Source organism: Poecilia reticulata, chromosome 7, assembly GCF_904066995.2.
Source record: "Poecilia reticulata chromosome 7, P_reticulata-male-v2, whole genome shotgun sequence".
Taxonomy (NCBI): domain Eukaryota; kingdom Metazoa; phylum Chordata; class Actinopteri; order Cyprinodontiformes; family Poeciliidae; genus Poecilia; species Poecilia reticulata.
This window is the reverse complement of record NC_088836.1, coordinates 27536812-27551107: the sequence shown is the minus strand read 5'-3', so window position 1 is coordinate 27551107 and position 14296 is coordinate 27536812. Positions and strand designations below refer to the sequence as shown.

General features: G+C 39.6%; 1 protein-coding gene across 1 annotated transcript; it reads right to left on the bottom strand.

The window, feature by feature from the left end:
- Positions 1-782: 782 nt before the first annotated feature.
- On the bottom strand, positions 783-14112 carry csrnp2 (cysteine-serine-rich nuclear protein 2). Its single transcript, XM_008414472.3, has 5 exons — positions 13347-14112; positions 10559-10731; positions 9628-9890; positions 7551-7847; positions 783-6721 (listed from the first exon to the last, which is right to left on the bottom strand). The coding sequence occupies exons 2-5, from the start codon at positions 10716-10718 to the stop codon at positions 5795-5797; spliced, it is 1647 nt and encodes a 548-aa protein (XP_008412694.1). The 5' UTR covers positions 10719-10731; positions 13347-14112; the 3' UTR covers positions 783-5794.
- Between the last annotated feature and the right edge of the window lie 184 nt (positions 14113-14296).

The following is a 14296-nucleotide window of genomic DNA, read 5'->3' as shown; positions in this document are numbered from 1 at the left end:
AATAATAGGTAGGGGGTTTGAAGCCTTGACTTGTCAAGCAGAAGCCAAGAAACGTGGAGGATTTAGTTTTTGTAATGCAGAGTGAGCCGTGTGCAAACCTGGAGATCAACTACAAGAAACATCTTTAAGTCGTAGTTATGTAACTTGTATATACAAAACGTATTTTACATATTTGTTGAAACTGTCACCACGTAACTACAGCATGGTATGAGATAAATATTCTAGGAAAAAACCCAACTCCTCCGTCTTCCCCCATTGCTGTCTGGTACGCTACAGCTAGCGTAGCATGTTCTGAATGCTAATGCTAGTTAGCATGACCGTTTCCCTGTAACGGTAAATTATTCCTCAGCCATTAGCAGCATTGATAGCGAAGACCCTCCTAATGACTCTGGTTGTTTTTGGTGGCGAACTTCAAGGAGATCGATATTTTCACAGATTATCTGTCTCATAACAAACACTGTCAAGACCTGGTGACAGATTTGTTAAATAAGATTCTGGAGCTGAAATGCTCGGATCGCTAACAATCATCCGTTAAGCTACGTTTGCTGGGGACGACATATATTTCACTTGATAGCTTATTTTTTACTTTTATGTATGTGACTTTTTTTGTTGTATTTTTGGTTGAATTCTGCTCGATTATAATCTCACGCCACAGTTCCGTCTGGGCTTTCTCCAATTCAAGTGGATTAACACTGTTTTGCAAGTGATTATAGAATCTTATAGAATATTTCAGCCTTGTAATCTGTATCAAGTAAGGAAATCATGCACAGAATAAAACACAATTCCTGAATGAAGTACTTTATTGTTTTTATTTTTGTATAAAAACTTTTGTCTTTCCACTTTAGGCAACAAGTAGCATGAGAGTCCCGTTCTCACAGCTTTTAGGTGAAGTCATCAGTCTTCTCAACAATCGCTCTCCCCTTTCATACAGTTAAAACACACAAACACAGAGAGCGCTAGAGTTAATTTGGTACAGTGGTCCCAAACCTAAATCTATTAGCAGAAAGCCAAAGACAAAAGCTCAACAATACTCAGCCTGCAATCATCATTACTTCAAACATGGTATTATGTCAAGGCAAGTCGCGCGAGCACAGAAGAGCCACAATAAATCTGCAGCTTCACAACAACTACAAGAGATTGCTTTGTTAAAAGACTGATGGATGACGGCATCGTTTAATTAGGTCTGAAACCACTGCCTTGTTGCAGCTCTTGTACAGGATTATATAAAGACAATACAAAAGGCTAAAGAAACACATCAGACAACTTATACACAGCAGCACATCCTGTGTTAGGCGAGCCGTTGCCCAAAGCAACTGTGGGAATTTCAGGCACCAGAACAAAGGACTGATTTTGTGTAAGAGCTGCCGGCTTACTTCCGCAGCTCCGTGTTCTTCAGACAGAGCTTAAAGAAAAGAACCCCCCCCCCAAAAAATAAAAAATAAAAATAAAGTTACACGACTGCGTTTACACACTTGGTGACAACAAAAAAAAAAACGCCTCATCTTACCGTCAGCACATTTAAAATTTGCAGTACGGGAGCTATTGCATTTCTACAGGAGGCTTTCCAGTACTTTTAGTTCAGGATCAATCAGCGAGAAACATCTCCATGAAATCATTCCTCCTACCGGTTCACAAGTTGTAAATCTATAACATCAGCACCTTTTAGGTTTAAAATACGCATTCTTACTAAAGTTCCAGGTCTAATACAGTCTAGATAACATCCACGCATGCATGCACACAGATTTAAACGCAACTTTCTCACCGACATGGACGTACGACAGTAAAGTAGGTTAATACACAAACACATTTCACACACACGAAATCAAGCTGTAAGTCTGATTCATAAATTATTAACATCACATTGATTGGTGTAAGTACTTTTAGCTGCACATGTTGCAGATGACAATTAACTCAAATGCTTGTTTTTTTATTTTCGAAGTGCCCTGTAAACGTATTTATGCCCCTTGAACTTTTTCATGTTTTCCCATGTTATATGCTTTTGAATTCACACTGATACCCCTAAATAAAATCCAGTGCAACCAACTGGCGTCAGAAATCAACTAATGACTTCTGAAACAATTAATTAAATTATCGTCAACTTATTTAGTAATCGATTAATCGTTAATTGGAGTATATAGACTCAAAAAAAGGCTGTTTGCTGAAAAAACTGCGTATTTAGAGCACTGAAAAATATTTACAATTAAGATAAGAACGCCTTAAGATGCTAGTATGTTTTAGCCATAGTGGCAAAGTTTCAGATTCACAAAAGGAATGCTCTTTTATTGCCTCAGAGGCAATAAAATGTTTATTTTCTTATTTTAAATATGGATTGATTTCCTTATATTCATACTTTGCTGCATATTTAACATTGTATATAAAAAGGTATCAAGTGTAGGGCTGTTGTAAATTTTAGTAATCGTGTTAAAATATAGAAAATGTTAACAAATAAAATAAATGTTTGTAAATACTGCCATAACAGTGGCGTTAATATCGGACATCAATGTTAGCCAAACGTTTCATATCCATGCATCTCTAAATTACTTTCCTGTAGATTTTCTGAGCTATTTTTGTTGAGCTGTAACAATAATAGCTCACTTTTTAAGTTAAGTGGGGCAAAAAATTACAAAAAAATTACAAATTATATTAAATTTAGTAATAAAAATAAGAAAACAGCAGATCACCCTTTGTTAATGCTAATAGCGCTTAGCATTGATCAACAACAGAGCATTGCACAACATAATTAATCATCATGGTGCTAAATATTAGAACATATTTTAACGAAGTTTGAGGCAGATAATTTGCCTTGAGAAATGTTAACAATCACGGTACTCGAATCATTTGACGAACCGTTACAGCCCTACTTAAGTGTTTAAATAAAAAATCTGTAGAATGTGTCAATTTTCTTTACGCGATTAATTGACTAATCATCACAGAAGTTGCAAGAATAATCAATTCTTAAAATAATCATAAATTGCAGCTCGACTAACATATTATGTTGCATCTCCAGATGCAAAATAATTGAGATTAAGATGGAGGTTCACTTTCCAGCGGCTTAAATATTCAACCAGTGATTCAGTTGAATGCTTACATTTACAGCATATTGATGTGTTAGAATGACCTAGTCAAAGTCCAGACTTTATTCCTACTGAAAATCTGTGGCAAGTGTTCTCCATCCAATCTGAGCTTGTTCTAATTTTAGTCAGAAAATACAAAAGCACTCCACACTTTTCAGATTCATATCTGTAAAACATAATCCTAAAACCTACGCATCTTTTTTTTTTCTTAAATTTTGCAAATATGCGCTAATATCTGTTAGTCCATCACACAAAACCCCAATAAAATTTGCTTAAATTTGTGGTTGTAACGTGAATTGTTTTTTTTTTGTTTGTTTTTTTTCAAGGTTCCAGAGGAACAAATTAGTTTCCAAGGCACTCTAATTTGGCTCGATTTATAATCAGCGCTTCTTTACACAAAAAACAAGCATTGAATCGACTAAGAAGTTCTGTTCTGGCATTTTATCACAACATATGACTGATTATGGAGTAACAATGTGGCACTGTGAAAGAAAAACCGCTTCCTTTCATTCCCAAACAGACTGCAAGGACTGAACAGCATCTAATTCACAAAAGACACATTAATTCAAGAAGTAAATTAGCTATAAGTGACCTTTTCTTCTCGTCCCTTTGACTGCAATTGTGCCGGCAGTCCGAAAGTAAGCGATAGTAACAACTAAGGCCAGTGCTGATCCGCTGCCGCCTTGGTTCTTCCTTCATATCTCCGAGCGGCGGAGCTGGTGCTGCTTTCACTTCACAATGTGCACACAGACCAAAGAAAACAGCAGCTCTCCAGCATGTCGCGAATGCTGCGTGTACAGCACGCAAAAGAGAAAACAAGTATTTCCAGGATCATTCGGTGTAGTTAGCAGAGGGAGCGATCGGACGCCTTCATTTGGCTCGACTACAGCATCAGGTTTGCGGTGGCGGAAAAAGAGCCGGCAGGTACGCCGGCATCTTGCACACGATTAGCAGTTTGTGTTCAGCGTTGATAGCTTCATACATCAAGCGAACAAAAAGGCTTCAGTCAGCGTTTGCACTCTGTGTTTCTGGAGCCGAGTTAATGGTTTCCAAATAAGGCCGCATTCATCACCCCCAGCAGAATCCCCTCGAAGGTTGACTTCTGCATTCTCGCGCTACGCCCTGGGAGTGATCTTAATGTGCTTCCAGCATCTCTGCTCCTGTTTTCTGATGCTCTTAAAAACTTAATGTTACTCACTAGGAAGCTACGTTCACACTGCAGGCCTTAATGCTCAAATCAGGTTTTTTAATGACATTTTGTTGCTGTTGTGGTTGTTCACATTTCCAAGTACATGCAACTTGTATGCGATTTCCTGCGCGAACTAAAAACGACCAGTGTGCGGCGTGCGCAGTAGAGGACGCAGTAATGAAGCAGTGAGCGCGCTCACTAGTTGCATTTATGTTTACCTAAAATTAATAATTTAGTAAACAACTCAAAAAGAAAAACTTTTTGTGCTAAGATGAAGTAGTTTTTTTGGCTGCATCAAAATTAGTGTATGTAAATTCAGTTACGAGTTGTAACTGAATCCGGATGCGATGGTAATACTGCGCAGCAGCGAGCCATTGCCATTTATCTGAAAACTGCTTAAACTGGAATTATGAAAGTAAATTTGCCAAGTATAAACACGCCAATTTAGAAAAAAACTCACATTTTTTGATAAAGTAGTTTTTGTTCTTGGATGAGGTGGATTTTCAGCCACATCAAAGTTGGAGTATTTCGCAAAATTGCAAAGGAAACATGTTTTACTACTGGCAGAAACGACAAAGAAGACAACAGGAAGTGGAACGAGGATTATGTTTTTTAACGACTTATTGAGTGATTTTAACTGTATTTCTTATTTAATGAAAACACAATGAAACAATTGTGAAATTGTGTTGTTTAGCGAAACATCAACAAAGTTTTACGCACATTTGTAATGAAAGTGCAGATAATGTTTGCAAAAGTCAACATGAATGGTGAAATTGTCCAGCTTTCTAACTTTCTCTTTATGGATTACTCTCTGCTTTATCTTTCGCCATGCTGTTGTTTTTCTTCCTGCTTCGAAATATCAATTGAGTATCAATTATACGCAGGTCACATTTGAAAAGATTAGATATGTACCAGATTTAGGAAGACATATCCAAGTGTAAAAATTGGATCGATCAGAAGGGCAAAAAAATCAGATTTGAGAAACTTCAAGCTAGAGATGTAAATCTTTCAAGGTCTCAATTCAATTCCAATTCGATTTTTGATTCAGAAACTAATTTTTCCTGTTTAAATATTCTAGAGATCCTGCTTAAATTACGTGACTGATGAGAAGAAAAGCGTGTAAACAAGTAAAACATTCATTTTCAACAATCCCATACTCTATCAAGTTTCATCAGTTTATATTTAAATAAAAATAAGTCTGTGCATAAAATTATGTAACTTAAATTACCAGTATTAGGTTAGCTTAGCTGCCTGGCTTTTTTTAAATAAGAAAAATATCAGAGGATTATTAAAAACACATTAGGTGGCTGAGAGGACACGTAATGCGATGCAACTCAAAATCGATTTCCAAAGCTGTGAATCGCGATTCTGGATAGAATCGTTTTTTTCTGCGCCTCTGCTTGGGGCTGCAGTGTGAACGTAGCCTAAGACACCTGTAGATGTTGCGGATAGCAGTGATAAATGTGGAATATGTAGTATTTACTCATCTTAGATGAAGCTATTGTGCAAAATATCTGCAAAGACGCTAATGCTAAACTTCAGGAGGCAGTGGATCTGCTTCTTTCTCCGAGCCGGATTCCTCCTGGTTCTGCTCTTTCGGGACGTTGTTATCCGGACTTGAGGGACTCTTCTCCGCCTCCTCCTCCTCCACATCTGTGCACAAGTTCATGTTGGTCAAACTGTTGCCCACAATCTGTCTGCTGGCGTTGACGTGACGCGCGTCCCCTTGGAAATCTCCAACTGCTTCCTGCTTCTTCTCTGTGAGCTCAGTTCCACCTGCGCTCTGCGAAGGCCCATCCTCTTCCTCAGCCGCGGGCAGCGTCTCGAAGGCGCCGGGCTCGATGGTGCTGAGCTGATAGTAGAGCAGAGAGTCTTTGAGGAGCTCCGACGGACTCTCCTCCTGGGAGTCAGAGATGCACAAGACGGTAGCGCCTGTCGGAAAAGGTCCCTGCAGGAGGATCTGATCAACACCCGGAGCTGCTGCTTCTTCTTCTCCTTCTTGCTCAGGCAGGAGGCAGAGAGGGTGTGACCCCGCCACCCCAGCAGAGCTCAGCTCCTGCCGCACCGCCTCCTCCCTCTCCCGCCTCTCCTGCTCCTCGGCGCTCTGCAGGTGCAGCACGGCCGTCTCGTTTTCCCGCTCCAGGATATTCTGCTCCACCAGGAGATCGTGGACCTCTTCCACCGACTGCACCTCGCTCTCCTCCAGCTCCGAGTCCAGGCCGATGCCGGAGGACAAGGTCGGGGACGTGGGGCAAGTGGAGGAGGGCGAAGACAAGGGGTCGGACTCAGTGTACGGCTCCCCGGGTCCCGCGATCGGCATCCGCCTCTTCTCCACGTCCAGCTTCATGATGGTGTGCAGGTAGTGTGTTCGGACACGCAGGGGGTTGAACTCGATGCGACCCGCAGCGTTGCCGCAGCCGTCCCTGGAGCAGCCGCATGGAAAAGACATGCGATCCACCTGAAAAACAAAACACACCCGTCTCAACGCTTCACTCCAGAAACTTGAACATGTTAGGATTGGTCTATCCACAGAAAACATGCTCATTAAATTTTTTTGCACAAAATTAGATTTTAGTTTGCTCAGTTCTGCCTATTTTATCTCTTTAAATCCAAATAAGCTGCTGCTGGCAACGCCCCTAATCTCAAAATTTACACTGTAAAACTGCTGAGTTCCTTTAAATCAAAAAACCCACCTGTTTAGAGTTGCTTTTGAACCATAAGAAATGAAACACTGACCAACGTATTTGATGTTTTTTTTCTGATTTCAACAATAACATTTCTCAAAATACAATGTCTGTTAATTGTTTTCAAAACTGTTGACTATACGATGTTTTTATGACGTTTATGATTTCAAATAAACTCGATTGAAAGTTGCTTGATATATATTCTCTTGCTGGAAAGGCCTACAAACAACTGTACATCTTTGAAAAGCATTAATAGAACCTCCCGCACAACCAACTGGAATGCAGCAAATGGTTTCTGGATGGTAAGTCACCAACAACACATTTGTCTTTTCCAGCAGCCATTGTACAGTGCATACAGCAGTAACACCAGCTGGAGATCTGCTAGGTAATGATGCTTGGCTGGGGTAGTTGTTTTTGTAACGGTTCATTTTCCAGACACCAAAAAACTCTAACTTGTTGCCAAAAACGGCTGGGCGCATTTCATTTTTAAGCACCCGGGCTGTTTTTAGAAGCAGTAGAGACCCAAATAAATGTATAAAAACGTGCAAAATGTGAACTTTGCATTGGATTTTCCTTTCTTTCAGCAAGTCTTCCAGGCCTTACCTGGCACTTAATGCCGGCCTGGCTGCAGCCACAGTGGCGAGGGTCGCAGAACAGGCGGCAGTCACAGCCACATTCCTCCCTGGAGAGGCGGATGGCTCTCAGTTCGGTTTTCTCCCGCGCGTCGATGCGCGCGATGCCGGAGGCTCGCAGCAGGGCGCGGCGGCGCTTCGTCGGCAGAGGCTGGAGGAAGAAACAGTCGTCCACCTCCACGGCGTCCACGTCGAGGTCCTCGTCGGAGACGTCCTCCAGAGTCAGCAGGTCCGCCTGAGCGCACTCCACCGTGCCGTTCCTCGTCAGCTGTGGGAGGGAAAGTAGAGCCGTGAAGAGGCCGCAGCTTCAGTCGCAACTGATTTCCACTAGAAGGAAAATCCCAACGGCGTCGTAAAAGAATATCTTTAAAAGTGACAAACTTTACAAGGTTACTTTTATTTGGAGACCAGGCTAAAGAACCTCCGTTTTCTTTTAGGTCTTTTCATCAGCAGATAGAAACCTTTATTCCTTTGGGACAATTCAAATTTCTTTTAAGACAAAAACAGAAATGTTTTTATGAAACGCTCTCTTGTTTCTCATTTCCTTCAATAAAAAAATGAAGGACATGAAATAATATTTATTTTTACGGATCAAAGAATATGCATTTCTCTTATTTCTATCAGAAATGTGCATCTAATTGAATTCAGTTAGTTGACAGATTTAAAGATTAAAAATAAACGGGACTTCTTATTTATGATGCATTTAAAGGACAGAAAGAAAAAAATCAAATATTTACTGCTTTTAATTTCTTCTCTTTTTATAACACGTTATAATATGAACACATTTGCATTTTGCCAACTCAATATACACAAATTTCTACACTTCTAATCCACAACTACTATAAAAAATCAATTGATTTAGGGTTAGAACTAAGCTAAAACATTTATGCTGCTATTTCAGATGTGTGAATTGAATTGCTTAATATTTTTCTGAGTTATGAAAATGCAAAATACACTTAAATAAAGTTGAAAGAGTTTCTGAAATCCCCAGAGGCCAGCCGCCCTGTTGAGAGCTTGTGTTGCGGTTCAGCCTCCAGCAGCCGAGCTGATGACATCACATGCAACCTTAGTGAGTAACGCAGGTGAGAAGTTTCTGCACTCCTGTGGTTATGCAGCTGAATTTTAAACAGGTAGAGAAAAATAGGAGCAGAAAACTCTTTAAATAATGCAAAAACCAAAAAAGTCTGAAAATAATCTGGAGGATATCCAAAGACAGACGCTGCATTATTAAAGTTGTTGCAATATTCTGCAAATAAATATTAGTTCTGGACATGAAATCAGTGTTTCTCCACAAATATAAGAACATATTAAACTATTCAGAGGCAAACTGAGAAGATTAAATATTTTCAACATAAAAAGAAGCATAAATCAAGATTCCAGTTTTTTGTTTAAATAAAAAGTAAATAAATCAATAAAAACTTTTAAATTCTTGAAGATATTTTTTTATGTGAGAAACATAAATGAAAATGTCACACAAGTGTTAAATACTTCTAAATATTTTTAAATGTATAATTTATGTGTTTTAATACATTAAAAAATAGTAAGTTGTAAAATTATTAATTTAAACTTGAGTTCAATAAATGTACTGAAACACACATTTCAGTATTTTTTAAATAATTTCTTATTATTCATATTTTCCTTATTTAAACCATTGAACTAAATAAGGAAATTGATATAAAAGCTTGTAAATATAATCATTTTCACATTTATTTTTTTAGCTAGGTATTTCATAAATTATGGAAATAGTTAAATAATAATGGATTTTTTTTTTTATTTCACAGATATTTCTAAATTTTTATTTAATTCTGATGATTTTTATTCAGATTTTCTATGCATTTAAATTTGCATGATGAAAAAACATTGAAATGCGGAAAAAAGGAATAAAATTACATCTTTAAGGGGCGATTACTTTTTTACAGTGTTAGAATCAGTTTGCCTGTCAGTGGTCATGATGTTCTGCCTGATTGGTGCATGTTGGTTAATAATCTTACCATAAATGTTTTTAATGAGTGCAGAGAACATGCGCCGCAGTCTCTCCGTGGACGTACCTTCATCTTGCGAGCGTTGAGCTTCTCCTGACGCAGGTGCTGGCGCAGCGTGTGTCTGTGGCTGCTCTCCTGCTCGCGTGCGAACTCGCCCAGCGTGTAGTGTCTGATGGAGGAGTGGTGCCGCGCCATGCCCAGGGAGCTGCCCCCCTGGCTGGGCACGCTGGTGAAGCCCTGCCGCCGGGGGAAGTAGTACACCGTCACCACATCGAAGCGAACCCGCTTCCCCCCCGGCGACGGCTTGTGCTGTCTGAGGATGGAGGTGGCTGATGACGGAGGAACAAAGAGTTGGAGCTGAGTGTTGGAGCAGGTTATACACAACGTGATTATTACATTTTTTTTTGCTCAAAATTATTCTCAAATAAGAGTTTTTAGTCTGGTCAGTTCTGAATATTTTGAGCTGTTTCAGGGCTACTGTCACTTTAAATCCAAATTAGCTGCTGCTGGCCACGCACCCCAACTCAACGTTTACAGTCACACATAAAATTGTCTGCAAACATACAACTGTACATGTCTGAAAGGCATTTGAAAAGCAGAGTATGGTCTATGGAAGACCAAATGTGCTGGAACTCTGCCTGGGTTGCTAGGTAACAGGGCTGGGCTTGGCTGTCGTTGCTAGGTAACGGCGCAGTGCCTATCAAAAGTAACTCAACAGATTTGATCATTTTACAGAAACCAAAAAAGATAAACTTATTGACAAAAAATATAGATATTTATTTCTTGGGCTGGTTTTAGAAGCAGTTGAGACCCAAATTTTTCTTTTTCTTTTTCCAACGAAAGCATTTTTTGAAAACATTGTACTTTATTTAAAACTCAAAGGCCCAAATTAGATGAGTTGTGTCAATATTTTTTTATTTTTCTGAACATAAACAATGTCCCAGGTGTGCTGCATGGTGTTTCTTTTTCTTTTTTTTCCACGTCTGCTGCTGCTTACGAGTGAACGGGGTGCTGGAAGGCGGGTTGAGGCTGTCGCAGCTGTCTGCGCTGTCGCTGCTGGAGATGTCATCGTCCGAGTCCTTAGGTGTAGAGAACAGAGAGCCGCTGTCCACCTCTTCATATCTTCGTTTGAGGCTTAGGGACGGACCTGCCTCCATGGAAACCTGCTATCTGAGGGCACAGACGGGGCAACAAAAGCCACTATGTTTAAATGCATGTTAAAACCGGTAATAAGGAAACTTTCTCTGCGTGTTTTAGGACTAAATGTTTCCGTTTCTGCTCTGACGATGTGGAAACAAACAGCACATCTGCCTCCTTTCATCTGTACTCCACCTCCATCATTTTCATCTGCCTGCCGCCGCCGCTCCATCCTGAACATCGCACATTAAATCCCATTCTGAAATGATCAAGTGTAGAGCTGTAACCATGGCAACTGGGCAAGCGTAGTTCACGCGAAGAGCCTTGAAGCGAGCGGTCTCTGTGGCGTTAACCCACCTGATTCCGTCTCAGGCAGCCACAAGGTGAAATTTATCACATCTGCGGCTTTAATCAAAGTGAACCTCAAGCTGCGGCACAGATCCGAATGAAAACACGATGCTTTGTCTGCAGACAGAACCACAAACTTAATCCCAGTTGCTGCATTAAGTGATGTTCCAGCCAAAGCTGTGCGTGTGTGCACACACACACACACACACACCGATGGGACGGCTGGACAGGCAGAAACTCAGATGAATTAACAGATTCAGTGGTTAGATGAAGGACAGATGGATGAATAGACTGACCGACTGATGAAGCATTTTAGATTTTCATCAAGCGATGAAAGTGAAGTATTTCCTCGAATTACTGCCGGAATCAGAAGCTGTGACTCAGAAATCAACTTTAGCATTAAACTCTCTCATTGTGCAACGATACATAGATTTTATGGCTCTTGGCAAAATGTTATGTTTTAACTGTTGGCTGTGTGGCGTTTTCTGTGACTTTGAATTTTTTATTATGCAACATTGGCTTTTTGCTGAAATGTGCTATACAAAAAAATTTATTGATTTTTACAGTGCAGACAGGAAAGGGGGCAATTTAGCTTGAGACCCCTTTAAAAATGCGTACAGATAGTGGTGTAAGCATTTTTACATCCCTGAACAATAAACATGAGAACATCAATTTCTTATGTTTATTGTTGGCAAACAATAAACATAAACATTTTTTATGATAAGAATTTTGATTGTCACGACTTTTGATACTCAGGAAATGTCCAAAAGTTGAACATTTTTTACTTTTGAAACTCAGAAATTTCCTCATTTAAGGTGAAAATATGTCTTACATTAATCTCAACATTTCTTAGTTTTTGTCCAGCAAATTTTCACTTTTCCAAACTCAGAAGTTTCCACATTTTTTCTAGAAAATTTTCTCTGATTAATCTCAAAATTTCAGATTTTTTTTGTAGCAAATTTCTGACTTTTCAAACTCAGAAATGTCCACATTTTTTTCTAGAAAATTTCTTAAATTAATTGCAAAATTTTCTAGTTTTTGTCTAGCAAATTTTTTATAATTGAATAGAAAAGAATAGAATAACATTTATTGCCCCTCTGGTGCCTCAGCAGCAAAGTAAGTGTTTAGATTCACATGAAGATGAAAATATTAAAATAGGCAGTAAAAATAAGAGACTAGACATGCAGGGCAAATTTATAGCATAATAAACACAACGCACTTGTAAAAAAATAGCATCCCTATATTAAAAAAATGTGTAATAATTTTAAAAAATGTGACTGCACATGTGCATAAAAGAATATTCACAAGAAATGTTAAAACTGTGCTTTGGTGGGATGTTAGCGTAACTGAATAGATGTAAATCTACAACTTCTGGTGCGTGTTAGTCTGATACAAATGAACTCAATAATTTGCATTTTTATCTCCTCCTACTAAAAACTGGATGGATAAAGTCTTCAGTCTGGTGCTTTGGTCACAACTCGCCCTTTAGTTTACAGATACTTCATAATAGTGTTTTATTTACTTCAGATATTTAAAATGTCTTCCCTCTCAAGTGTTAGAATAGAATTTATTATCTTTGAAAATGTGTTCTTGCATTATTTTGCCATCATTACCATTTTATTACTTGAAAATAGTCTCAAAACAACGATATTATTATTTATCGCATTAACGTCTAGGGCAATTTATCGCCTATCGTGACAGTCCTATTCTTTAAAACACAGTTCGTGGTCTGTTCTGGCTGCACAATATTAATAAATATTAATGCACCTCAAATGTTGCAATGACTAGAATGACTCCACCTCTCTCCTTATGAGCTTTAACGTCTAAATCTCTGAGATCAGGTGCATCAAGGACAGTAACAGTCCATCAAGGTGACCAAATATGATACAGCCAAGCAGTTTAAATGGTTTTACATCCTTTCTTTTTTGCATTATTGCACAGAAAGCCAATAAATTGAGCAACTCTGTTACCTACTTGAGCACAAAAAGTAGATCACACTCATGCAAAACGATAAGAGGTGAATTTTATTAAAATCAGACGTGGAGTTTCTTTCACCGGAGCTGCTGCAGCTGCTGCGTGTTTCAGCCTAACCATGACTTGCAGAGTGGACATGATTGAAATGCATTGTAAAATCCTGAACACTATCAGCCTAAAACAGGCAAATGCTCGGTCCTCCCTATCACCATTTAACCATCTCCCCCCCCCCCCCCCCTTTTTTTTTTTTTCCACTCCCTCTCCCTTTCACACACACACACACACACACACAAAGCCCACATTTAAGAGACACTGGACCTCCTTACCTGGGGCAGAAAGAGGGATCCTTAATCCAACCGCCTCGGAGGTCGTCTTTCTTCCCAATCCGAGCTGCACATCAATCTTTTATCGCGCAGTGAGACGCTTTTTATGTGCAAACCCCCCCACCCCCCAAAAAAACAACCGATATCCCTGCAACAAAGTGATCTGGCTGATTGTCAATTTGCAATACTTCTCTGTCTCTTGCTAGCTGTATGAGGTTACATGGGCTGCAAGCTCATTGTTCTGCACGCCGAAAGATTACAGTTGCCTGACAGGAGCGACTGCTTTTATTTAAATGTGGCATACCTCTGTGTTTAAAGGACAGCCGAGAGGAAAAAAGGAAGAAAGAGGGGCGTCATTGGGTTATTTCCCAACATTTTTCGGTGCAGCATGAACAACCCACACAGCCGGATGTGCTATCTTCCTAATATGAGGCTGAAAATTATTACAATGGAGAAATCCGCTGACATGACATTTGTGCTCGTTTATCGCTTTTTTCTTTCTTTTCTCTTTTCCTTTTCTTTTTTTTTTTTTACCCCCCTTTCTGTTTCCTCACCGGGACCGGGTTCGGTCGGCTGGGCTCACTTCGCTGTCTTCTCGCTTTTTAAATAAAACAAGACAGGAGGAAAAAAAAGACGCGGATTGGTTTGTTTCGTTTGGTGTCAGATTGTTGGAGGTTTTCTAACGAGAAGACGCTTTTTCCCTCTCCACCCCGGTTCGCCCCGGCCCCGCTTGTTACAATGTAACAATGGAGGAAGAAATTCTTTCCTGCAGACGCATTTATACTCGCCATGACGTCATAAACTCGCCCTGGCCACAAGGCATGCTGGGAAGTGAAGTGTTTTGCATTCTTTACGATCTCTTTGTTCAGTTCATCTTTTGGCTTTATTTTATTTACAGGTACAGTAAGGACAGAGACACCGATTCAAGCAGGTTTTTTAAACTGCTTAAAGGG